The sequence below is a fragment of the Alternaria arbusti genome (assembly GCF_024043155.1).
Source record: "Alternaria arbusti strain BMP 1465 chromosome Unknown scaffold_9, whole genome shotgun sequence".
NCBI lineage: Eukaryota > Fungi > Ascomycota > Dothideomycetes > Pleosporales > Pleosporaceae > Alternaria > Alternaria arbusti.
The window spans coordinates 454,673-479,749 of NW_026249949.1; the positions used below are offsets into that span (position 1 = coordinate 454,673).

The 25,077-nt window shown below is 52.3% G+C and overlaps 11 protein-coding genes across 11 annotated transcripts; 6 read left to right on the forward strand and 5 right to left on the reverse strand.

Annotated features, from left to right (window-relative positions):
* Positions 1-247: 247 nt before the first annotated feature.
* J4E86_007070 (uncharacterized protein) lies at positions 248-1,060 on the forward strand (the record flags this gene model as incomplete). The annotated part of the gene is made up of 1 exon (XM_051447592.1): positions 248-1,060. The coding sequence occupies one exon, from the start codon at positions 248-250 to the stop codon at positions 1,058-1,060; it is 813 nt and encodes a 270-aa protein (XP_051301190.1).
* A 702-nt stretch (positions 1,061-1,762) lies between these two features.
* J4E86_007071 (uncharacterized protein) lies at positions 1,763-2,631 on the forward strand (the record flags this gene model as incomplete). Its single annotated transcript, XM_051447593.1, has 3 exons — positions 1,763-1,946; positions 2,030-2,458; positions 2,510-2,631. 3 exons carry the CDS (start codon positions 1,763-1,765, stop codon positions 2,629-2,631), a joined length of 735 nt encoding a protein of 244 aa, XP_051301191.1.
* Positions 2,632-3,086: 455 nt separating this feature from the next.
* On the reverse strand, positions 3,087-3,590 carry J4E86_007072 (uncharacterized protein; the record flags this gene model as incomplete). Its single annotated transcript, XM_051447594.1, has 2 exons — positions 3,087-3,123; positions 3,172-3,590. 2 exons carry the CDS (start codon positions 3,588-3,590, stop codon positions 3,087-3,089), a joined length of 456 nt encoding a protein of 151 aa, XP_051301192.1.
* Positions 3,591-4,590: 1,000 nt separating this feature from the next.
* Positions 4,591-5,570, forward strand: J4E86_007073 (uncharacterized protein; the record flags this gene model as incomplete). Its single annotated transcript, XM_051447595.1, has 2 exons — positions 4,591-5,513; positions 5,552-5,570. The coding sequence occupies 2 exons, from the start codon at positions 4,591-4,593 to the stop codon at positions 5,568-5,570; spliced, it is 942 nt and encodes a 313-aa protein (XP_051301193.1).
* Positions 5,571-6,363: 793 nt separating this feature from the next.
* On the forward strand, positions 6,364-7,167 carry J4E86_007074 (uncharacterized protein; the record flags this gene model as incomplete). The annotated part of the gene is made up of 1 exon (XM_051447596.1): positions 6,364-7,167. One exon carries the CDS (start codon positions 6,364-6,366, stop codon positions 7,165-7,167), a length of 804 nt encoding a protein of 267 aa, XP_051301194.1.
* Positions 7,168-7,546: 379 nt separating this feature from the next.
* Positions 7,547-9,192, forward strand: J4E86_007075 (uncharacterized protein; the record flags this gene model as incomplete). Its single annotated transcript, XM_051447597.1, is given in 2 exon segments — positions 7,547-9,171; positions 9,183-9,192. 2 exon segments carry the CDS (start codon positions 7,547-7,549, stop codon positions 9,190-9,192), a joined length of 1,635 nt encoding a protein of 544 aa, XP_051301195.1.
* An 841-nt stretch (positions 9,193-10,033) lies between these two features.
* On the reverse strand, positions 10,034-12,357 carry J4E86_007076 (uncharacterized protein; the record flags this gene model as incomplete). The annotated part of the gene is made up of 6 exons (XM_051447598.1): positions 10,034-10,327; positions 10,382-11,108; positions 11,173-11,513; positions 11,764-11,964; positions 12,015-12,090; positions 12,155-12,357. 6 exons carry the CDS (start codon positions 12,355-12,357, stop codon positions 10,034-10,036), a joined length of 1,842 nt encoding a protein of 613 aa, XP_051301196.1.
* A 1,356-nt stretch (positions 12,358-13,713) lies between these two features.
* J4E86_007077 (uncharacterized protein) lies at positions 13,714-18,636 on the reverse strand (the record flags this gene model as incomplete). The annotated part of the gene is made up of 3 exons (XM_051447599.1): positions 13,714-14,155; positions 14,207-15,168; positions 15,220-18,636. The coding sequence occupies 3 exons, from the start codon at positions 18,634-18,636 to the stop codon at positions 13,714-13,716; spliced, it is 4,821 nt and encodes a 1,606-aa protein (XP_051301197.1).
* A 1,446-nt stretch (positions 18,637-20,082) lies between these two features.
* J4E86_007078 (uncharacterized protein) lies at positions 20,083-20,868 on the forward strand (the record flags this gene model as incomplete). Its single annotated transcript, XM_051447600.1, has 3 exons — positions 20,083-20,146; positions 20,245-20,414; positions 20,752-20,868. 3 exons carry the CDS (start codon positions 20,083-20,085, stop codon positions 20,866-20,868), a joined length of 351 nt encoding a protein of 116 aa, XP_051301198.1.
* Positions 20,869-21,511: 643 nt separating this feature from the next.
* Positions 21,512-22,815, reverse strand: ILV2_2 (Acetolactate synthase, mitochondrial; the record flags this gene model as incomplete). Its single annotated transcript, XM_051447601.1, has 3 exons — positions 21,512-22,207; positions 22,256-22,563; positions 22,614-22,815. The coding sequence occupies 3 exons, from the start codon at positions 22,813-22,815 to the stop codon at positions 21,512-21,514; spliced, it is 1,206 nt and encodes a 401-aa protein (XP_051301199.1).
* Positions 22,816-23,572: 757 nt separating this feature from the next.
* UBC12 (NEDD8-conjugating protein ubc12) lies at positions 23,573-24,286 on the reverse strand (the record flags this gene model as incomplete). Its single annotated transcript, XM_051447602.1, has 4 exons — positions 23,573-23,725; positions 23,775-24,064; positions 24,120-24,207; positions 24,266-24,286. The coding sequence occupies 4 exons, from the start codon at positions 24,284-24,286 to the stop codon at positions 23,573-23,575; spliced, it is 552 nt and encodes a 183-aa protein (XP_051301200.1).
* Positions 24,287-25,077: the final 791 nt, after the last annotated feature.

Sequence of the window (25,077 nt, forward strand, 5' to 3'; positions counted from 1 at the left end):
ACTTACGAGCTTCTTGCCCTCGTTTAGTTTCCGACTCGTCTTCTGTGTAAGTTGTTGTAGTGCGGCTAGCTTTTCCCCCAACAGCTACTTACATCCTAACAGCATCAGACCATTTCGTCCAGTGATTGCTATGATACCACCGACTGGCCTCGTCGCTGAAAGCGAGATGAAGAGAATACGCGAATGCGCAACAGAAAACGAAACCCTGGCTCGCTGCTGGGACAAACCGCATGTCGCTCTGGTATCAATGGAGTGGGCCCCGTCTGGTCTGGCCTATTCCTGGAACGGCTGGATATCCTGTAACGAGGCGAGGGGCTACTGGAAGCAAGTAGAAGCGATGCGAGTCTTGTCTGTGGTAATCACCACCCCAGCATCCCCAGCAGTATCAAGCACTGAGGATCAAAGCGATGAAAGACAGAACAAAGCGCACGAGTACCGATTCTGGGTGCCGTCCAAATGGAACGGGAGACCAAACGTTCCCCAATCCAGCTTTGTATCGACCAATGAGGCCGTCGCGGGTCTCGAAAAGATGTTCCGTGACTTGTCATCAACGTATCCGACAATCTGCGTCTGTTTCCATCGACCGACTTTGACTCGGCAGGGTCTAGCCGACATCGGATTCAAGCTACCAAAAGGCACCATTCTTGTCGACATGATCAAGGTACTAGAGTACCAGTCTAGATTTCGAGACATGCCTCCAAAGGTCAAACGCTACATCAATAGTTGCCTGAATGTTGACATGCGCGACGGGGTTCGTTTTGGAGAGAGATTCGACGCAAGCGACAGCGGCGCACTTGCGTCCGACTTCAATAAACACGCGCCAAAATATGGCCAAACCGACGAGTGGCGTGAGATCATCCGTAAGAAAGAAGACCTTCCGGCTGGTACCTTATTGGGCATTCTTGGGCCCGAGGCAGAAGCCCACCTGCGGCAGATTAAAAAGATAGAGAAGATATACACACTGGAGAGGGATGGGCGCTGGGGAATCGACGAGGCAAAGCAAGCAAAGGAGGATTACCAGAAGCAGCTTGCTATGCTACGCCAACAGACAATTGAGTAGCTCTGAGATCCAGAGCGTCAGGAGGAGGGGCCATCACGTAAGTTCTGATGCGAGAGCGTTGCTGGACTCGAATAGGTGTGAGATGGAGATGTGACACTTCCAAGGTTTTTCTCACCTCAGGTGGGGCCGAAGTCGTTGATTGGCCGGCTTTACGCGCAGTCAGGGGCCGACGCCTACATCTTGAGAGCAATTGCCCGGTGCTACCTTTACATCACTTTATGATATCAGCAAGTCGCTGATTAGCCAGCTATACGCTTCCACCATTCAATTCATCTCACCACAAATGATCTGCGTTCGACGCGTGACACAGCCTGATGCTGAGCCGACAGCGAAGTTCAGTGTCGGCCTGATTATTTGCTAGCGAAATCTAAGTATTGATCCTCTCGCCCAGCAATCATATACGCGCTCGCGCGATGACTGTAGTGGAGGCTTTTCATACCTCCAGGTAGGTATGGTGGGCCTCATGAGTGTCGCGCATAGGGCGACAGGCCCGCCCGAGGAACATCAAGGTACCATCCCCTCTTGTACATACATAGATAAAGCCGTGTGTATAAAACTCGGCTCGTTGCACACCTACATTATTGTATTCCATCAACCTACATACTCCTTTCAAGCGCAACATAGCACTCCTCGACTACTCGAATCAAGATGAGAATCGCAGATGGTCTAGTACTGCTCCTGGCATTACCCGCTGTCGTAGCCATGAAGACAGCCATCATCTACCGTGGATCCAGCGCTTGCGACAATTGCTCCGACAGTGTCGGCAGACTCCTCATGAATTCCCCTTACCACTTCAACGTTACGTATGCTGGACCGGACGAAGAAGTGGACCTCAGCCCCTCTCTTCTCTCTAAAGCCGATCTCTACGCATATCCTGGTGGACCAGGTCAGTATTTTCTAGTCCAATGATGAGAACGTAGCGCATCTTGACTTTGAAGTAAGCACACGAGACTAAGAACGATTTCACAGATCTTGACGAAGCTTGGGATGAGCTCAAAACGCATGCGAAGACGATAAGAGAATTTGTCAACGGCGGCGGTCGTTACATGGGCTTCTGCCTGGGGGCCTACCTTGCTGGAAAGTCGGCACTCGATCTTATGCCCAGTGGCATCGACGTCGGATCCGAAATACTGCAAGACAAAGCACAGATTGACGACGACCGAGATACCACGATTCAAGTCGATTGGAAGTTCAATGCTAGCACTGGCATCCCGAAATTGGAGAAGTCCAGATGGGTGTACTTCCAAGAAGGCGCAACGATGCTAGGCTTCAACGACTCTGACCGTGGAATTGTTGCTAGATACTCTGCCAATCAGAACGTCGCTGCCTCAGTCACGCCATACGGTAAAGGCTTTGTTGGTCTTGTTGGGCCCCATCCGGAGGCATATGAGTTGTGGTGTAAGTTGCACTTCCGGGCTAAGCCCGCAGCTTTGCTAACAATCTCTCAAGATGAGGACGCTGAGATCAAAAACCCTGAGGGGATTCGAACGGATCTCGGATACGACTTTGTGAAATCCACTATTGACGGCATCCCAGCTAGCAGCAACATACCAGGTAATAGTTGTTCTTAAAAGGCCACTCGTTAGCAAGCCTCGAAGCTCACGCTAAAAGCAGTGTCAGTGATACAAGTGAGCGGCGCCAGCGCTCTCAATGCGCCTACCGCTGTAGTATTCCTCCTGTTTGTACCATTGATCGTTCTATCACGTCTACTCATTGCATTATGAGAATATCGATTATCGCAGGTCAACTGATATCTCGTAACTTAGTTTCCCAAGTGCACGCATTGACAAAACCCCAATGCACGTCATTGCTTGGAAGTGTGAACTCGTCAGGATGTATATTTGCTGTACTAGCCTACAAATAAACCTGAAACAGCCTCCAGAGAAGTATCAAGTGGCATCGATTACTGGATTACACCTTTATGCCCGGTTATCTACCAACAGCCATCGTTCGATTGATTCTACAGGAGGTAGAGACAAAACGCTTTCGACGGTTACAATGAATCTTCCTTAAAACAACTCAAGTTCTACGAAACCAAACAGTACAGGATCTCCAACTTGTGACTGCTGCTCGTCACCCAGGCACTTCAAGGAGCGCATTTACTCCCACACAAAACTGGCCAGCACTCAGAACAATCAGGGTCCGGCTCCTGCGCATCCTTGTGGTTCTCGCAATCCGCGCTCTTGTACTCGACGACACGCTCGTAAATCATGTGTTCGGGCCCTTGGTTCTCTGCACAATCGCATCCATCTTCGTTCGAAGTGCCACCGCAATCTTGTTCATATTGATCAAGAGCCTTCTTATCGTCAATCAATGCGACGACGTATATGCGCTCTCTCGTATCCGCATTGAACTCTTGATACAGCACCATGTTTACGAACGGCTTGTTGATGATGGAGAATGAGTCGCTGCCATCGTGGGCATATTGGAGGCTTTCAAGAGCGGCGCGACCAATGTGGATCTCGGGGTGGACTGATAGGAATGCATCTAACTTTGAGGGTGAACTCTCCTGGCTTGGAGCGACAGCCATCGTGGGTTTCAATCGTTGGGTATCGGTCATGTTTCGAGCTGAAGATAGGGCGATAGTTGTATTCTTGGCCAATGTGGTATCGTGAGAGGAGGTTAAATCGAACGAGCAAAAGCCCAGACGACAAGGGTCACCTATGCAAGGCTGAGTGCCTCGCGTTCTCTTTCGGAAGCTCAGCCAGCTCTGCGCCCTGGAGCCTAACGCCTAAGCTCTTGCTTCGCCCTGCGGATGTACCTGATCACATAATTCGGACTCAGCCAAATTGTACACCGTTTAGATACTTTCAGGGCTCTACGGCCAAAGAAAGGTAGCTCGGCTTCATGCGGACTTTGGTGGGCTTGGCGAGCTAGGCGTTAGTCCCGTTATAGCAGTTGGTGGGCCTGCGCGTATAGGAGACCAATCATATCCTGAGCGAAGCTGCCCAACGCGCAGCGACCAAAGTTCCCGGCTCACCGCGTACGGGCTGGCAGATCTCCCCCATCGAAGGTTCCCGTATCAACAGTGCAGAACATACGCGTTTGACTCAGACTGGAGCCCGGTCCTGCCAATCTCTGGCCATTAAAGTAGGATGTATGCACACTTTCCCCTGCATATACGCGATGCAAAACACAAAGCCACCATCAGGCGCACGGAGGGTTAGAGCCTTCTCCCACAAGACGCGTACAGGCTGCATCACCTGGTAGGTCAACAGTGTGGTTTGTCGCACCCCGCAACACCTGGTTTACCTAATTCGCCCAGCAAGCAAAGACGGAAGAAATGCGACGAGACTGAACCCACATGTCAAAGATGCACTTTAGCCGGCTTCGTCTGCGATGGCTACGCGTCTGCGCCTCTAAAGAAATGGCAGACCCCGAACGCGCCAGTGCTGGCACCAAAGCCTATCCGAACCGCTTGCTCTTCAAGGGGATCTTCGGTCTTCGATCTTCCTAGAACGCTGTTGGTACCAGGCCATCCCCTGGAAACCTACTACTACACTCACTTCTTCACCAACACGATTCACGACATGGAGATATCTGAATCTTTGAACAAGAACTTCTGGCAAAAAGCCTTCCACGGCCCTAGCCAAAACGTCTCGTGTGTACGACATGCAGTCATGGCTCTTGGTGCCGTCCATTGGCAATTCATAACATGCGACCAGGACAAGCGATCAAGTCTTGAAGGGTTTACCCTGTCCCACTACAACGAAGCCATATCTGGTCTGATACACGGAAGAGGCATCGCGAACGATTCCCCAACCGATCTAGTCACTATCTTGATATGTTGCGTCTTGTTTGCCATTCTCGAGAGCCTACGCGGCAACTTCAGCGAAGCGATTCGGCACATCAAGTCTGGGACAGAACTCATTGCGAACCACAAACCCAGCACATACCTACCTAACCATGATATCGAGGAACTGGCAGCCATATTCCACGCCATTGGCAGCCAAGTCGGCCTCTTCTCCTCAAACCGTATATTCGCAAACATCACGCCATTCATGGCCCCGAAAAAGAAGTACAACAAACCTGCTGGAAAGCTTCGGGATCTCGTCGAGGCGGAAGATGTGATGAACACGTTCGATGATGTCGTCACGCACATCTCATGGGACTTGGAGCAGGATCGGGACCATAACAATTCCGAGTGCGAAAAGCAATGGGCAATATTACGACAACGATTGCGAGTATGGGACGTACAATTCCGGGCCATAGTGAAGGACCTAGTAGGCACAGCCGAATACGCAAGAAACCTAGAAAGAATTGTCAATCTGAAAATTCAGTACAAACTCTGGGAGTTGCTACTAGCCGAGGAGAGCCCCGCAGTCGATTGCGAGAACCAGCCCACTGGTCAACTCGACGCTGTAGAATGCAGTCTCCTACTCGACGACCTCGATCGCTTGTGGAGCAAGTCGAAACAACCACTCTACGGACTCAAAACGGATCTCACCACGGCGTTATTCCAGCTACATGTTTTCTGTACTGATGTGGCAGTGCGGCGGAGGATTATTAGTATGCTGCGGTCGCGGAGGAGGAGAGAGATTCTTTGGGATAGTCTGGAGTTGGCGAATTTTCTGGAGAGGGATATGGCTCGGAGGGCAGCTGGGTGCCAGACGCAGATTTGGCCGGATATAGGTCCTTCGCCGGATGAGAGTGCGCTGATAGTGTTCAGGAGTTAGATATTGTATTGACATGCGGACAGGCTTTGCGAGATAGGCGAGATAGGCGATGATGGGCATCTCGTACTTCTCGCCATCTGTACTCTCTCCATGTCACATATGCTCGTTCCAATCTGAGACGACATCTGTATGCGACGACGCATCCACTTCCACGACAGGTCAGCATCGGGTACAATGAAGATCCCCTCGAGGCTAAATGCGACATAAGTTCTGGAGTAATGATAAGCATTGTGATCTACCTACAAACACCCCAAATCAAGAAGAGTAGGCACCTTTGATTCGAAGTGGAGCTTGACCTTGCATCGTGCCAGTTGTTGGAGTTCTACTCCGGTGTACGGCACGATCGTGTTAGCCTTGAAGTGTATTGCTGAAGAACCTAACGTTTCCAGATCGGCAGGGTCGATCTCAAGCTAAGTCGAGCCGCTAAATGCAGGGCCCTCAACAATATTGCTGCCTGCGCGAGCGTAACTGTAGCCAATCGCTGGTCTCCTGCATGGCCGAGAATAATGTCTTTGGCAACGCGAGGACCACTATGCGGTATGCATCACATATAAACAGTCGGAAAATACCAATCCTTTGTAATGCTCACATTCAACCCCTTCTGCTACTACCAAACTCACCATCATCATGGTATTCATTTCGCCTCCCTTCGATGTCACATGCCTCACAGCATATCTCCTGGCTCCATTGAACGACAACGAGCTCGCAAAAGTCAAGACAGAATTTGAACTCGGCGCCTGCTCTCGATTCCAGCCACTGGTTGAGCTCAAGATCATAAGACCTCCCAATGATTACATCGGCAAATCCCATCAATACATGCGCGCCAAAGAAAACGAAGCAGGCCGAGAATCCCCCTTCGTCGTCATTGACGAAGATGCAGTGAAGAGGAGTGCAGTCTGGTACGTGGATGCCTTTGCCGACGACGAAATGGTGGAAGAGGGACAGGCAGAAAGTACACAAGTGGTCGTGAAGCTCCTTGTGAAGACGGAATGCCTGGCTCTGACGTACATCAACTACGAGATTGCCAATATCGATATCGACGAGGATTTGGATAATGCTGAAGTGGAGCGACCGCTGAAGAATGATTTCTTTCAGCCCTTGGTATCGGATTGCGGTGGAATGGATATGAGAGAGCAACAGCGTGATCAGGACGTGGAAGTGACGGCTGGACCAGGTGAATTTGAGGAGACTAGGGAGAGAGCTCTGCTTGAGAAGTTTTCTCCCCAGCCAGATAAGCTTGGGAAGCTCAAGGACGAGGTTGCGCGGGCTGCTGGTCTGCTCGCAGCGTGGACCTTTATTGATGAGGCACAGCCGGTGGATATGCCTGATGGCTCACAGAAGACGTTTCCGGCGGGAAGTGTTGTACTTCAGCAGAAGTTCGATCCAGATTTCCCATGGCCAGAGTACAAGTGGCCGGAGAGTTCATTGTAGCAGTCTATGGCGACGAAATTGGATATGGGATATCTCTGATCAAACGACTAGCTCGTGATTAGCTGTGAACCAAAAACACCAAACCAGACCATGATTAAAAAATGACGTCTTCAGAAGTGGGCTCTAGCAACGAAATACCACCCACGCACAACAACCTCCCCGCCGTCTGATAAGTGAACGCGACCCGGATAATTTTCCGAAACACACCACAAACAAACAGCGACGTAGATACGATTATCTCGTCGATCCGATAAATACTGACAAAGCCATGTACATACCTTCCTGATTGAGACTAGTCGCAAACGTACCACCACTTATCCCCGCGCAACACCCGATAACCAAGATACACCAAGACTCTAACCATCAACCAAGCATCACCATGGCGGGCAAGAATTGGGGAAAGCAGACGCCTGTTCCGGTTCCGTCGAAGCAGTATAGTCGCTCTTACTACCGTCAATTCGTTGGAAGCGCTTTGTTTTGCTTAGCGGGTTTGGCTTTCTTACGTCATGTCAGCGTTCCTACATCATCGTCATGGCAGCTCCCATCTCGTTCAGGCGATGCCAACTCGAAAGCGCAATGTCCGCAGGTCGAACCCTTGTTTCCAGCGAGGAAGACGAAAGAGTTGGATGAGATGGAGAGTTACCTGGCCTCCGATGCTTTCCGAGACGTCGCCATCGAGCGCCTATCAGGCGCCGTCAAGATCCCCACGCAAAGCTACGACGACATGGGCGAAATTGGATCCGACCCGCGCTGGGACATCATGTACTCTTTTGCCGACTACCTTGAGAAGACTTTCCCGTTGACGCACGCGACATTGCAGTTGGACAAGGTCAACACGCATGGCTTGCTGTATACGTGGGCTGGCACGGATGCGAGCTTGAAGCCTAATCTGCTCATGGCGCATCAGGATGTTGTGCCTGTTCCGGACTCTACGGTTAAGCAGTGGACGTATCCTCCGTTTTCTGGTCATTACGATGGGAAGTTTGTTTGGGGTAGGGGTGCAAGTGATTGCAAGAACCAGTTGTTGGCTATCTTGAACAGCGTTGAGGCGTTGATCTCTGCTGGGTTTACTCCTCAGCGAACATTAATCCTATCGTTTGGTTTCGACGAGGAGATCTCTGGTCGCGAAGGCGCAGGCCATCTTTCACAGTACCTATTGAAGAAGCTCGGCCACAACTCCATCGCCGCCATCATCGACGAAGGCGCCGTAAACGTCGAAAGCTGGGGTGCAAACTTCGCCACCCCAGGAGTAGCCGAGAAAGGCTACATCGACGTGGACATCGTGGTGCGCATGCCTGGCGGCCACAGCAGTATCCCTCCTGCACACAACGGCATTGGCGTAGCCAGCGAGCTCATCACCTTAATCGAAGCAAACGCCTACGAGCCCCACCTCGCAGACGAGAACCCATACCTAGGCCTCCTCCAATGCGGCGCCTCCCACGCCCCAGACTTCCCACACCACCTCGGCAAACTCCTAGACAAGCGCTCTAAACGCAGTCTAACATGTTCGAAGAAGTCCTCGAAAGATGCCCTCGCCCTTGAAGCAGCAAAAGCAGGTCCAGGAATAAAATACCTCTTCACAACCTCCGTAGCCGTCGACATAATCCACGGCGGCGTGAAAACAAACGCCCTGCCCGAGCGAACCCAAATCACAGTAAACCACCGTATAAACGTCGGTTCCAGCTCCTCAGCCGTGAAGACGCACATTGCCTCCCTCGCCGCCCAAGTCGCGCAAAAACACAACCTCACCCTCCACGCCTTCAACGGCACCGAGACACCCTCGAGTATAACCCTCTCCCACGGCCCCACCATGCTCGAGCCCGCGCCCGTAACACCCACATCCCTGGAATCAACCTCGCACTCAAACAAAACAGCAACGCCCTACCAGATCCTGTCCGGCACAACCCGTGCCCTCTACGGAAAAGATCTGCTTGTGAGTCCTGGTATCATGACTGGAAATACCGATACGCGGTATTATTGGGACTTGAGTGAGAATATATTTCGGTATGGACCAGGTTGGGATAGGGAGCAAGTTGGTCTAGGCAATATTCATACGGTGGATGAGAGGGTGGGGGTGCAGGCGCATTTGGATACGGTGATGTGGATGTGGGGGTGGATTAGGAATATGGATGAGGCGGTTTTGTGAGACATTCGGTGGTCAATCTGGAGAAATGTGAGATGAGAGATAGATGCGGATGGTTGGAAGGGGGGTTGGAATGGCTTGTATTGAGATAGCAGTAAGGAACAGTAGTGGCAAGAGCATGAACTCAATAGTTTGATATCCTCACGCCTTTGAGACAGAGAGCATAGGTAAATGTGTTTGATTGAAAAGATTCATTCTTTCATCAAAAGCTCTGTGCATTATGGTATAGATGTGCTATAAGAATGTACCACTCTCGACAGATACCTTCCGAGAGTGGTGCAAGTATCCTCCGAGAGTGGTACAGTCTCAATCACATCTATACCATAATGAACACCGCTTCGATGAACATGATGAGAATTTTGTCTCTCTCTCTCTCTCTCTCCTCTTCCAACAGCAGCTATGCTACGTTCTCATCTTCTGCCATGAAATGCTCAGCTAAACCCAACGCCAAAATGTGTTTGTACACGCAACAAAGCGCTCATAAGACGCATCGAACGATTAAGAGAAAACCATGATATCATATCGAATCCCATCTTCAGGCACACATCATGCCCACAACCATCCAATCAAAAAAGAAAGAGGAAAGCACAGTCGCTGACGTCGATGGAGGGTACCCGCTCGACCGCTCGATTGCAACGTAAAGGAAAATAACATCGAAGTGGAAATCCGCTAGTCAGTCTGTCAAAGTCGTAAGAAAAACATGTCGGAACCGAAAACAACCGTCTAGTGCTTGGGGCAGCAGCATACGTGTGGACCACTCTCGATGACCTCCTTGGTGGCTTGGTCTTCGTACTTCTTGAAGTTCTCCATGAAGAGCTTGCCGAGCTTCTCGACTTCGCCCTTGAAGTCGGCGGTGCCGTTCCAAGACTTGGCGGGGTTGAGGAGCTCGTCGGGAACGTTGGGGCAGGTCTTGGGGACGGAGAGGCCGAAGGTTTCGTAGGTCTCGTATTCGACGTTGGCGAGCTCGCCTGAGTGGATGGCGTCGAGGATGGCGCGGGTGTACTTGAGGGGGCAGCGCTGTGGGGATGTTAGCATGTGTTATGAATGACCCTTGTTGGGGGAATGTCTTACCTTGCCGCCTGTGGTAGCACCGGCACCGACCCAGCCGGTGTTGAGAAGCCAGGCATTGGCGCCGTGTTGTTGGATCTTCTCCGCGAGCATCTTGGCGTAGCGCATGGGGTGGAGAGCGAGGAAGGGTTGAGCGAAGCAAGAAGAGAAGGTAGCCTGGGGCTCGGTGATACCCTGCTCAGTACCGGCCATCTTGGAGGTGTAACCGGAGATGAAGTGGTACATGGTCTGCTCGGGGCTGAGCTTGGAGATGGGAGGAAGGACACCGCGAGCGTCGCAGGTGAGGAGGACAATGTTCTTGGGGTGGCCTTCTGAGATGCAGGGGATCTTGGTGTTCTCAATGTACTCGATGGGGTAGGCGCAGCGGGTGTTCTCGGTCAGGGTGTCGTCGTCGTAGTCAACAACACGGGTTACTGGGTCGAAGACAACGTTCTCGAGGATCGATCCGAAGCGGATGGCGCCGTAGATATCTGGCTCCTTCTCGGCAGAGAGACCGATGCACTTGGCGTAGCAGCCACCTTCGATGTTGAAGACACCAGTGTCGCTCCAGCAGTGCTCGTCGTCGCCAATCAAGGCACGCTTGGGGTCGGCAGACAAGGTGGTCTTGCCAGTTCCGGAAAGACCGAAGAAGACAGTGACATCGCCGTTCTTGATACCCTCGTTTGCGGAAGAGTGAAGAGTCAGGACGTTGTGCTTGACAGGCATCTCGTAGTAGAGAACAGTGAAGATGCTAAAGATGAGTGTACGAAGTCAGTATTTGTCTCACATACAGTTCGTACATGGATATTACTAACCCCTTCTTCATCTCACCAGCATACTCGGTACCGAGGATAACCATCTCCTTGTCGGCGAAGTTGAGGGCGACGGATGTTGACGAGGTCATACCGCTGGTGTACCTGTTGGCAGGGAAAGCACCGGCATTGTAGATGGTGTAGTCTGGCTCGAAGTGTTCCAGCTCTTCCCTCGAAGGGCGGATCAACATGTTGCGCATGAAGAGAGCATGGTAGGCACGAGCGCAGACGACACGAACGCGAATCCTGTAGCGCTTGTCCCAGCCGGCGAAGCCATCGACGACGTAGATGCGGTTCCTGGTGTTGAGGTAGTCAATGGCACGCTCACGGTTGATACGCCAGACCTGGATGGGATGTCAGCAAGAGCTCAAGATGCGCACGTGATGATATTCCAGATGGATCGATGGAAGTTGATCCGTCATGCAGGCGCGATGCGGGGCAGCCGAGCCCCAGAACCGCGCCACGTGCAGGGATGCGAACTCCTTCGGGTATGCGCCTAGCGTACATGACGTCTGCCGCCAAAATTTCACAAGCCAATACCGCGGTTTGACGTAGACAAAAGTTTAATGCGTAGGAAATGCGGAGAAGACTTACGTCGGCCTTCATCGGCTTGTTTACTGGACCCCACCAGACGTCGTCTTTTGACGAGTCCTCCTCGACGATGCGCTTGTCCGAGGGTGAGCGGCCGGTCTTGGCTCCTGAGTATGCTGAGAGAGCGCCTGAGGCTGTGATGGCTGAGCCGGTCTCGTATACAAGCGCATCTTCGTAGAGAGCGGCGACTGAAGGGTTGGCGATCTAGCATTGTTAGTATTTGAGTTGAGGTTTGTACGCCCAGGTAAGCTTACAATGGCTACACGGTCATAGTCGATGTGTGCCTTGTCGTGGAGGGACTCTTCAATCTCCGTGTGTTCCTTGTTCGGCCTTGAGATAGTTGTTAGTTTTATCCAACTCAATTGACCCCAGGCCTGAGAAAGATGGCACTCACGCGACGCCGGAAGGGTGGAGATTGGTCTTGTTGACGCTTTGGGAAACCATGGTGTAGGATATGAGTGGAGAGATGGAAGAGGAATGGAAATTAGAACGCTGTTGTTTTGACACCTGTTGACGGGCAAAGTCTTGGGCCAAAGGAGCTGGGGATGCAGTTCTAACAACGGGGTCCGAGGCAGCTTTAATACCACTCGAAGCCATTCTGACGACGTCGTCTGCGCTCAGGCTGGCACTGCTGGGCCGGGGACAAGCTAGCGCTACTGTCGCTGATTGGGTAATGGCGCGTGTTTGGGTAGTGGGAGTGCCGGTCGGCTCACGAGGGACGAAAATAACGCGGAGCTGGGCACGAGGGCTGGGTGACTTCGGAAGGAGCGCCCGGCAAGTGTAACCACGACACCCAGCTTTATGGCTGGCAAAGCTTAGGCCGACGACGCGCATGGAATGGCAAATTCTATTCTTCTCTAGCTAGGACTAAGATGAGGTCTGCGGTCACGGTTGTGTCATGGTCGACGACTTTTCGCAGTACCGGAGCCCTCGTGACGATTGCTACAGCTGCGTGAACGGCAATGCGCACGTCGGTATTGGCTGGAGGGGCTGATCGCACTTACCCCACATTCACGCTCGCTGCAAGCGGTAAAGGCTCAACGACCTTTCGTCATTGTTTCATTGGGCCACATTACGAACATTTCGGCTATAACCACTCTTGGCCTATTTTTCGCCGGAGAAGCTGTGCTATTGATTGTAGACCTCGGTATGATTGAGGAGGGTGACTAGAGCAGCCATGAACGAACAGTACGAAATGCCTCATACCACAATCAGTACATGCGCGTCAATATTGCGCATCGCGATAATCAATAGTCGACAGCATAGCTCGGCCACACGAGGCGGTGCAAAGATACCACAGTTCCGGTTCCAGCTCGTGTGCAGTTTGCGATCCACACAGACCCCTGCACTATGATGGAACGCCGTTCGGCTTAGTCGCTCGATTTCACGATGCACAAATCAAGGGCCTCGGACGGGCGGCGCTGCCCATCGGAAAAGCTGAGGCATTTCGATGCTTCTCACGATGCCTTGTTAACCCGACACCTGCAAGATTGGGTTTGCATGTGTCAAAGTGCCGAGCATCTCGTGTGAGCGGTCTTGTTAATCGCGCATGGCTCGACAGAGACCAGCACATCCATGATACTTCACACGTCAAATGTACAGTGGAAGCTACTGCACTCTGTACACATGACAGCTGCGCTGTCAAAATTACTATTAATGCTACACCGCTGGCTATACGGGTGACTATGGTGGACGCTAGAACCAAGCCTGTACGTACAGAGAAACTCTAGCACATGCTCTAGATCCCCAAGAGGCATTTCGCGGGGAATGCACGAGGCGGAAATGAGCCCCACAGTGCGCTGGGATGGGCCGTCCCAAAGCTGCGTCTCCCAGCCTTGCGCGTTCCGGCCGCGGGCAGGCTAGGAGTTTTCCGGAACCCGCGTCTTCGCAGTCGACGTCGAAGCATGTCGCTGTACACTGTGCCGAATGTCTGCTATCTTTGAAATCTCTGTATCAAGCTGCGTCTCCGCTCTGCTTTTGCTTTGCCTCTTTCTTTTGTTTGCGCGCGGCCGGGCTGAAGAAAGACTTGATCTGGCGTAGGCCGCCCAAGTACAGCCAAGTGCAGATGAAGACGACGGAAAAGTTGAAGAAAATATACGCCCACATAATGCCGAAGTCACGCCATATGTACTGCGGGAAAACGTTGAAGGATGCCAGGAAGGCTTCTCCAGTTGCGTACTGACAGAACCCACAGTTCCCGTCCGGCTGGGCTTCGACGTAACCCCCTGCTTGCTGCGCGAATTGGCCGGCGTACGTCTGACAGTCTTGGCCAGGTGGGGGTGGAAAGATCGCCATCTCTTTAGTCTCGCATCGGATGGTTTGACCTTGGACGAGTAGCGCAAGGAATCCTTCAAGCAGGTACTTGAAGGGAGTAAGCCAATACATCCAGCTTTGCCTGCGCTCGTAGTTAGTACATATTTCACATCGATCTGTAGATATTCCTTACCAGAACGAGGGTAGCGCATTGTATGGCACGACCACACCGCAGAAGGATACGATGAACGTAAAGAATAACGGCACAAGTAGCGACGCGAGCAGCTCGTTGGGAGAGAAAGACGCAATAGCCTGTCCAAAGCCCAGGTAGAAGACCTCGAACAGCATAACGAAGAGCCAAACACTAGCCGCGGTATACGTGTCGCGAGGGAAGCCAGGCGGGAAGTACCAGCAGCACCAGTAAATAGTTCCAGCAATGATTCGGTAAGGCAGCTCGCTGAGTATCGTACCCCAAACCATGGCAGTCCAAGAGTAGATCTTAGCACTGCCTTCGCGGGACTCGTAGATGCCGCGCACACTGAGGAAGCGAGGCTGCAGTTGCTGGATCAGGGGAGGTGCGATGGTGAGGGTCATGAAGATGGAGAAGAGTCGGGATTGCATGTCGATTTGGCTGTTTCCGAGGTTCCAGAAGGTGAAGCCGTTGAATAACCCAGTGATTATATGAAGCATGACCATACCTTGAACGTAGGGGGGATCCCGCCAGATGGCTACGAAGCTTCGTTTGACAACTGTAAGCCATTGCTGAGGGTATGGCATGGCGTATTCTCGGTCATCGCGAGCCTCGTCGTTCTTGGATGCATCGCGCCTGCTGGAGGTGATATCCTGGATCTCCTTGCCGAGCTTCTCGTTTTCTGAGCTCTTCTCCCAGACGTCACCCCAATCTTGGCCCTTGTAGTCGGGGTTACCGGCACCAATAGCTTCCAACATGTACTCAGCAGGGTTGGTGTGCGGGGGACATTTGTCGGCGCCATTGGCTTCGAGGTACTTGATGAGGTTCTGGGAGTCGTGGCCTAGATCACCGAAGTAAACTGTACGGCCGCCGGATTTGAGAAGTAATAGCTGGTCGAAGTGCTCGAAGAGGACCGCGCTGGGTTGATGGATCGTGCAGAGGATTGCTTGGCCAGCGTCCGCAAGCTGCAGCCAAGTTAGTCAGTCGTCCTAGAATGTCGAGATTGGTGGACTTACCTTGCGCAAGAAGCGAACAATGTTGAAAGCAGCACCAGAGTCAAGGCCGGAAGTAGGTTCATCAAGGAACATGAGCAGTTCAGGTTTGCTTGCAAGCTCCACGCCAATGGTAAGACGCTTCCTCTGTTCTTGGTTGAGTCCATTTCCAGCTGTACCGATAGCTGCACCAGCAATGTCGCGCATTTCAAGAAGATCGATAATCTTCTCGACGTAGTCGTACTTCTCCTGGATGGGTACTTCCTTCGGTTGCCTCAACCGCGCTGAGAATTGAAGTGCCTCGCGTACTGTCGCTGTAGATTCGTGTACATCCATCTGCTCTGCGAAACCGGTCGAACGCTGGAAGGATTGCGGAAGTGGCTTTCCATCGACCAGGAAGTCTCCACGAACAACGCCAAAGTCAATGCGCTGGGCAAGGGTGTTTAGCAATGTCGTCTTACCGGCACCCGATGCACCCATCAGCGCAGTAAGCTTGCCGGGCCTAACGAAGCCCTGCACGCCCTTGAGTAACGTTCTCTCGCCCTTCTCGTATGGGATAGTGTAGGTAATGTCTTGGAATGTGAAGATTGTCTCGTTCTTTGCCACACCCTCAGCCGTCTTGTCAGAGTCGTCGTTGTCGCTGGAGTGTTTCTCGGTGATCGGCTCGCCATTACCAGCTTCCTCATCCTTGGGTAGGGTCTTGGTCTCCATCTCTTTCTCGACAGTCTTGGGTACTTGACCGCGCTTGTAGATAGTGACAGCTCCTCCACCTTTGTTGGGCTTCTGGATTTCCATACCGAAAGCAGTTAGCGCCACAAAGAAGAGGAAGAAGGCACAGATGAAGCCAAAGTTGCGCCAGAGATGTGATCTGCTGTAGCCAAACGCTGCAGAGATGTAATCCGGACCGGCGACTGTAAGCGATCCAGGCCTGTTGCCTTGGATAGCGCAGGACTGATACTGCTCCTGGGCACCAGGAATTTGTGGCGCGATGAACGGGGGTACACACTGGATCTCGAGGTTGTAGAACTCATTCGCTAGGAGACCTTCGAAGCCGTATTGAATGGGGTTGATCCAACGTAGCCACGAGAACCAGGGATGCATCTTCGCCGGAGGGATCAAATAGCCGGTGTATACGACAAGCGCCTGAATTGCAACACCCGTAATCCGAGTTGCGACGTCCAAGGACCCTACCAAAGCTCCAATAGCTCGGAAGAAGGCGTACATCGTCATCGTGATGATCCAGAGGAAGAGGAGTGAAATGAAGAATTGCGATGCTGTTCGCGAAAGATTGGCCATGAAGTATACAACAATGTCGAAGATGAACACCTGAACCAGGACAAGGGGCATGTCGATTAGAGTTTGCGCAATGGCGTAGGCGGCCGGTCGATAGAAGGAGAAGGTCTTGTGCTTCAGTAGAATGGGTCGGGATTCGAAAGCAGACGTAAGCTCAGCGAGAGCGAGAAGGGCGTTGAAAAGTAGCATGAAGAAGATTACACCACCTCGTGGAAACACGCCCTGTGCAGTGTTTGGAAGATTATAGAACAATGACCCGACGATAAGGGCCTGGAAGAAGATGCCACCCCATTTGCCAATAAGAGATTGCGGATCTCCCACCATGACGCGAAACTGGCGGTCGGTACAGGCGACGACTTGAGCTGGGAACGAGATGGTGAAGTTCTTCTTCTTGGTAGCTTTAGTTCGTGCCTGGTGACGTTCTTCAGCCTGCTTCTTGGTCTCCTTGTCGAACTCATCGATCTCGGCCAGGTTGTCATTGGCTTGCTCGCTGCTGGCAAATGCTTCTCCAAAAGCCGCGCCAGTACGAGGAATGCGATCTTCCCAGCCCTCCTTGATCTGTCGCTCGTGATCATCGGTTACGGACGTCAAGAAGTCACTGGTGGTCCAACGCTCGGGTTTGACAAAGCCGAGATTCTTGAAATACTCCGCGGCCTTCTCGGTGGGCCCAAAGTAGCAGCAGCGGCCTTCGTGGATTAAAAGAACCTTGTCGAAAAGGTCGTACAAAGACTCGCCTGCCTGGTAGAGCGCCACGGCAGTAGAGATCTGAGCCATGTTCGTGAGAGATCGCAGACTCTGAACGTATTCGAGAGCGGTGCTCGCATCGAGACCTTTAGTCGAGTTGTCCCAGGACTGTACCGATGCCTTGGTCACCATGGCCTCCGCGATCGAAACACGCTTCTTCTCACCACCAGACACACCACGAATCAGTTCGTTGCCAACCTTTGTACCCAGGGTGTGCTCAATCCAGAAAAGCTTGGTGACTACACGAAGGAACTCGTTGACATAGTCGTTGCGGGACTCGCCTTCCTTTCGTGACTCTTTGCCAGGTGTCCTCGTCTTCAAAGCGAACCTGAGTGTGTCTTTGACCTTGAGCGTCGCGTAGTGGAGGTCCTCTTCGGGGTTGTAAAGCACCTCCGAACGATACTTCTTGCCCATCTCGTCTGCGTCAGTACCGCCATACGAAACGTCGCCTGTGATCTCTTCGTAGCCATATCGTTGGTTGCCGATCATCTTGAGGAACGTTGAGCAACCTGCCCCAGGTCTGCCGAGAACAAGCACCATCTCGCCAGGTCTTATGCAACCAGAAAAGTCGTCGAGAAGGGTGCGGATCGGGGGCTTGCCGCCTGCCTTGCGTGGCCCCTTGGTGAGTAGATTCTTGAAGAATCTCACGGGGTCTAGGAAAAGACTTCCAACACTCGGCTGCAATGCCGCTCCAATACCCATGCCCTTAACGGTCAAGTGCTTGAAGATTACACCTTGATGTCGCGTCTTCTCCTCTTCTGATGCTTCCTGCCTGGTGTGTCCGAACATCTTTCCCATGAGCTTGTTGATCTCGTCCTCTTCCTCTTGGCTTCGTCCTGTCGCACTAGTATTTGTTTTGCTGAGGCCATTGGCCTGGCTTGTTCTTCGCCTGGACAACGCGCGGAACAGGTCGTCTTCGGTCATGGGTTTCGAGTTCTTCGACTGGAGGCCGGGCCTCTTGGCGGTTTCGGTACGCTTCTCAGACGGCTCCTCTGCCTCATGCTCTGAGTCTGAAGAATCATCGTGGAGAACTACGTGCTCCTCGACTGGGCCTCCTGATGTCGTCTTCTGCAGGTAGTCGTTGCTTGGGATAGTCTGAGTTGCAGATTCATCGCTGGACACATGTTCGGAAGCTGAATGTTGTATTGCGGCATCTGAGGAAGGTCGAACACCTGGCGATGGTACCGCCGTGGAATTGCTTGAAGCTGAGAATAGCCCTGAGCCTTCTGCACCGTAGTAGCTCCGGCTACTGGTGTGTAAGGCGTTGGAGATGAAAGTGTTGTGCGTAGTCGTATTACTCGAGGTAGCAGACGCGTCCGAAGTAACATGTGATTGTTGTTGCGACGCGTCTTGTGTGTGTTGTTGATCGAAATCCCGGAGCGTTCCTGTCTCGTTGGAAGCCATCGCGAAGTTTCCACAGCCTAGGAAGGCCAACGAAAAGTAGTATGCGTCGTGAAACTATTACGAGGATAATCGCTATCCAATGATTGACGGTAAACAAAGATGGCTAAAAGAAGCCGTTTGCGACGGTCTCAAGGGACTATCCGCGAAAGTTGCGGGCGTTGTGGGAGATCCGAACGGAGGGACAGTACTATAACATGGTTCCCAATGACAGTTAACTAGAGCGCTTTGCTGCGCGCACGCACTTGTTACGTGCCTCATGTTTGCGACGCGTCGATAGTTCAATGTTGAAGTGGTGATGTCATGTTGATGTTAGATCCCCAGATCGGTAAATCGGAGTTTAGCCTCGCATCCAACCCGAGAGTGATTCGACGCCTCCTTGATCGATGCACGATCTGGTACATCCGCCATGCGATTTGTGGAGGCGCTAGGTGCCCGCGGGGTGCGGAGAGTTGCTGGTGCGTGGGCGTTGGATTTGTTCAGGTGCGTCAAAAGCATGCGAACGCACGAAGCGTTCGATATCCGCTTCCTTGTTGTTACTGCTTTATCCTGAGAAATGGGTACACTGCATATTACAGCGCCTGAGCACTGATGGGTTATTTCGAAGTCTTACTTGATGCAAGGCGTTCCGAGGAGCAATATGTCGTTGCGTCAGGCCAGAGAAGCCAAGCAGTGCTTGTTGTCTCAGCCACTTGGCCTCGCTTCCACTTTCGACCGACGCAGATGTCCACTTTCCTTATCTTGTCTTCATGCCGCGACTCATCGATTGCAATTTCGCGAACCCCTTCTACTTTGCTCATTCCAAAGTTTGGTCAACCTACCTAGGTAGAAACGTATTGTTTGGTATGGTTCAGGTCTTGCAACTACAGGCTTGTCACTCCCCTCCCCGCTTGAGTTTATTCCCCTTTTGGAGAAGTTTAGAACACGAAGAAAAGCCTATTAAAGGACAATACGATGTCGCGACGGGCTATGCACCATGAAAGCTACTCGTGAAAACAAGAAACTGTTCAACTTCAACCTGATCTCTTTATCACTCTCCAGCATAACGTAGGGAACAGCACTCTTGGCAGCAACTTCCAATTCACCAATTCTGATAAATACTTGGAATCCCAATTTGTATGCAACAGCATCGTTATAGGCCCAAAGTCAAAATGGGAGCCTTGATGTGATTTGATCGGAGACTACAGCCCTCCGCATCCTTCAGCACGCCGTCATATCCGGGTATTCTATACAGATCCTTCCCTCTTTCAGCACCTCGCAGTATCAAGACGTGGCGCAGCCAAATCAGGCAACCACTATGGTTGTCAGCAGACTGACTTGTAGGAAAGACCGAGAACTCGACAATCCAATACCGCTGCGAAACGCCACAACCTTGAGAAGCCTTTTTGTAGACATCGTTTCCATAGCACACCAACAGCTGTCTGTTTCTGAAACACTCATCATTGCAACATGGCACAGACAGGCGGCACATACCATCGCGAATCGTCGTGGTCTTACAGTGTAAGCATAGGCGGTAAGCCCATACTCGGATCACGTCCAGATAATAAAGAACATGGTACGCTTTCTCTCCAACAGATTCACTGATCGATGTTGACTAATACGCTGGACCAGAGCCTGATGCGAGACCATCAAAACCAAGCCATGACGCCGAAAAAGGAGACGAGACGAAACTTAGCGAAGATTGGGAGGTTGTCGAATGGCCCATCGCACAATCCACTGTGGAGCCTGTGGAAGAGCCCGTTGTGGACGACACGGAACCAGAGGAACCAGGCTACCGTAGAGTACGCAGCCAGTTCACATTCGACGTCGGCTGGGGAACTTGGAGGACAACTGTGTTTAAATGGGATATGGAGGCGAGGTTCAGTCATCAAATTTTCACACATTGAAAGGTACACTCTTGTAGCTTTTAAAATCTACTACCATACTCCTCCACGTAGACCAACGATCGATCTACCATTCAGACGACTACCAACACATCAACTACTATCACAACGTCTACCTTCGCGAGGTCTCCCATCCAAGATATCTTCGCAGAAAAAACATGTACACACCGGCGCAACCCTACCAAACCCCAAACTTCAACACAATCCTTGACGACCCCGCAAAACACATCGAAAGGACAAAGATGGCCCATCGAACTTCAACCTCATCCACATCCACATCAGCCTCGACATCACCAACCTCACCTCCCTCCACAATTTCATCAAGTTCGTCAACTTCAACTTCGTCCTCTAGAAGCAGCACCCCTGCATCCTCAGCATCAACAGGCTCACCTCTCTCCTCGCCTTCATCAACGTCAACGTCAACATCATCCCCCAAATGCAGCATCCCTGTATCTTCAGCACAAAGACCCAAACCAGGGCTACTTTTAGACTTGGAAGGGAGGCTTTGGACGACGTACGCACGGTCCAAGGCTTTTACGAGGTTAGCGCCGCCAGTTTCGAATAAGAATAGAGTGGAAGGGCTATAGTAAGAGGATCATAATAGGATAGGATAGGGAACAGTCAGGTTGGGGTAGAGAAGTGGAAGTATGACGGATATGTGGGATGAGTTGGACGCACATATTGAGGTATTCATTCCAATGTGATACGCCTGTAACGAGATGCAATATCTCCAGTCCAGCAGACTATACACCACAAGAGAATGCATCAAGTGAGATGATTGTTGTCATGGAAAGGTATTCATTCGCTTTTGCGCTATCCCTTCCTTCTCTCTTCCAATGTTCTTTTTTGACCGCCGCCAATGCAGCTACACCAGCGCCCATGACAAATCCAGCGCTTGACGCCATAACATCCCTAATCGTAACAAAAGACATGACATTATCTACACATTTTCACTTTCCATACTATCCAAGCTCAACCTCTCCTCGAACGCACATCTACTTGGCGTTCTCAGGGCGGAGGGAGCGGACAGCCTTTCCAGCGCGCCAGATCTCCAGGTCGTCAATCTCCTTGAGCTCCTGGTTGTACTTCTCGCGGTAGTCAGGCTGGCTGTTGTACTCGAGGGAGCGCTTGGTCTCGCTGCCGTTCTCGACGGAGGTGTAGAGGTCGTCGAAGACGGGCTTGAGGGCGGCCTTGAAGCGCTTGCTCCAGTCGATGGCACCGCGGCGGGCGGTGGTGGAGCACGCAGCGTACATGTAGTCCATGCCGTTGGCGCCGATCAAGGGGTACAGAGACTGGGTCGCCTCCTCGACGGTCTCGTTGAAGGCTTCAGAGGGGCTGTGGCCGCGCTCACGGAGGACCTCGTATTGCGCGAGGAACATACCGTGGATTCCGCCCATCAGGCAACCACGCTCGCCGTACAGGTCGGAGTAGACCTCCTTCTCGAAGGTAGTCTCGTACATGTATCCGGAACCGACGGCAACACCGAGGGCGACGGCCTTCTCCTTGGCCTTGCCAGTAACGTCTTGGTAGACGGCGATGGACGAGTTGATACCGCGGCCCTCGCGGAAGAGGGTGCGGACAGTGCGGCCGGAGCCCTTGGGGGCGACGAGGATGACGTCGATGTCGGTGGGGACTTCGACCTTGGTGAGGTCCTTGAAGACGGGGGAGAAACCGTGGGAGAAGTAGAGAGTCTGGGTTTGTTAGTTTCAACTCTTGTCGAATTAATGAGCATTGCTTACCTTGCCCTTGAGCTGGGGCTTGATGGCGGGCCAGGTCTCAGACTGAGCGGCATCTGAGAGAAGGTTCATGACAATGGTGGCCTTGCCAATAGCCTCGTCGATGTCGAACAGGTTCTTTCCGGGAACCCAGCCATCGGCCTCAGCTTCCTTCCACGAAGCACCGTTCTTCCGTACACCGACAATGACGTTGAGGCCGTTGTCGCGCATGTTGAGACCCTGGCCGTGACCCTGGGATCCGTAGCCAATCATGGCCATGGTGTCGTTCTTGAAGTACTCAAGAAGCTTCTCCTTTGGCCAGTCATCACGCTCTGTTTGTTGTCAGCTTTGGTCTTGATGCACCGAGAATAGTCAAACTCACCGTAGACAGTCTCCTTGGTTCCGGCAAAGTCAATGGTCTTGACACCACGGGTCTGCTGGAACTGGCTTGTGACAGCCGCGCGGGGAGCAGCCTTCTTAGCACCAGCACTCAGAGCAGACACAAAAGTGCGCTTCTGAGCGGGAGTGGAAGCCAATTGGCGGGCGGTTTGGCGCAGAGCGCGGGTGACAGGTCTTGAAGCCATTGTGAATGTGTGTGAAAGGGGTATCTTGGGGTCAGAATTGTTTGGCGGGGATATGGGCTTTTAAACACGCTGGGCTCGATCGTCAACCCACCCAGAATTTCGAGTTGGGGAGCTTGGACCAGGCCGATTATCGCTGCCCCAGACCGACCGTTCGCGTCCTCGGCCAATCACCGCACGCTATCATAGTGCTAGCAGGGGGGCCGGAGGGTCGTCGGGGAGGAATGCGTGTCTCCGAGAGCGGTTCTGATGATATGAGGCATCGCTGGACCCAGTCATAGTGGATAGTGCGTGGCGGCTGATGACTTGGTGAGATTGACCGTAGTCTAAGCGGGCCTATTTACTACGAGGTAACGTTGCGCAGCGCGGTTTGCGTACAGCTCTCTCAGCCTAGGTAGACGGATACAGATTCAGCATGGCGGTGACGCAATCTTCAAGCAAACATCGCAGTCACAGTAAAGTATCACGAACGGGCAAAACCATCTTTGTGCGCAAATGTGCAGTCATATTGTATGAGATCTTGGAAGACTATCTTGCGCCCGTACGATACCCACGCACCCTCTACATGATGCGCCAGACCATACATGCAGTCGCTAATGTATTGACATGTTCACCTTCAATCTTCTCCCATGCATCAACCCCGTCCTGCAATAAGCCCGTGGCTCGGTCTCATGTCATTGTGATGCATCCGTCCGTGGGGGGGCATTTCGAAGGACTGCTGCGTGAAATCTTGTGTTGTTCTGATCCTATGCGACAGAGCTCATTTGAGCACGCGATCGAAGTTCTGTCCCTTGACTGTGCCGCCGCCGAGCGATGCGCGCACGTTGCGCTTGAAGCCCTCTCGGTTCTGCTTGAGGTCTTCGGCAGCCTCTTTGTTCAGCGGGTCCGACGCGTTCGGCTCGAGGAAGAGAAACTGTGATCTGTCAGTATGCCATTCCATATCTTGCAACCCTGTAACGTACCTGTAGACCAACAACAACCGCATTCAAGTTCAATACTGGTTTCCAGTCCTCTCGCAGAATGTTCAGGCAGACGTTGCCCTCAAGGTCGATGTTCGGATGGTAGATCTTCTGTGTGCACTTGACTTTTGGCGGGTCGTGAGGGAAGTTCTGGTTGATCTTGAAGTCGAATCTGAAGCGTCCACCTTTATACATTCCCTCGTCAGGGTCGATCGTGAGCTCGAAGTTTAGGATATCGTCGGGGTTGGGAAAGTGTGTCTTCATCGTTGTGCCGAGAGATAGTTCCTCGAGATCTGTGTCGCGTTAGCTTTGCGAGGGACATGGTATGTAGTCGAGAGATGACGATACCTTTTTGTGTTCGCAGCTGGGCTGGGGTGACCTTCTTCTTCTTGCTCGACGCAGCTTGTGCAGCCTCATCCTGCTGCTGCTGTTTCTTCTACAAGATTGTTAGCCGTCATGTATTACCACGCGACACTAGAATTCCAAAGACCTACCATAGACCATATTTTCATCATCTTGGCGGTATTGTATGCGGCGTCCGGGCTATTGCCTGTGTAGATATAACCGCGTTGGTGTGCTGGAATGCGCGCGCGTGAGGGTCGTGGGGCAAACGGCGAGAGGTAGAGGACTAGGTGGCGGTTGGGTGATAGGGAGAGGCTAGTGGAGAAGGCGGCGAGTGCGAGGGCCTGCGAAAGTACAAATGCCGAACAAAAGAAGGGCTAGAGATATTATACGTGAGAGTGAAGATAACCTTAGTTGGGCAGGCTGCCACGATCCTCGGGCGTCCGTGCTGCGACGTGGGGTCCAAACACGGTTTCTCGGTGATGCCCACTTTACGGCTTAGTCACCCATGGTTTTCAGCCTTCCATCTACCTAGGTACAGACTCACGATACTCGTACGTACAGTCGAAACATAGTCACAGCAGCCATGACAGCTGTACGAGACGCGTTACATTTTCCAGCTTCGGATAGCCAGCACATAGAAGGCTACCTACCCCATGACCCGCCTACATCGCCCCGATCCCACCAACATGTTTCTAAGCCTTTCGTTACATTGACCTTCGCTACTTCACTCGACAGCCAATTAGCTATCGCGCCCGGCGTGCAGACAGCGTTATCTGGCCCGCAATCCAAGGCTATGACCCATTTCCTGAGATCAAGACACGATGCTATTCTGATCGGAGCGGGGACAGCCATTGCCGACAACCCATCATTAAATTGCCGAATCGAAGGCGTCGGCGGCTATGGTGGAGAAGGGCTCGTTGGACAACCAAGGCCAGTCGTTGTTGATCCCCACGGACGCTGG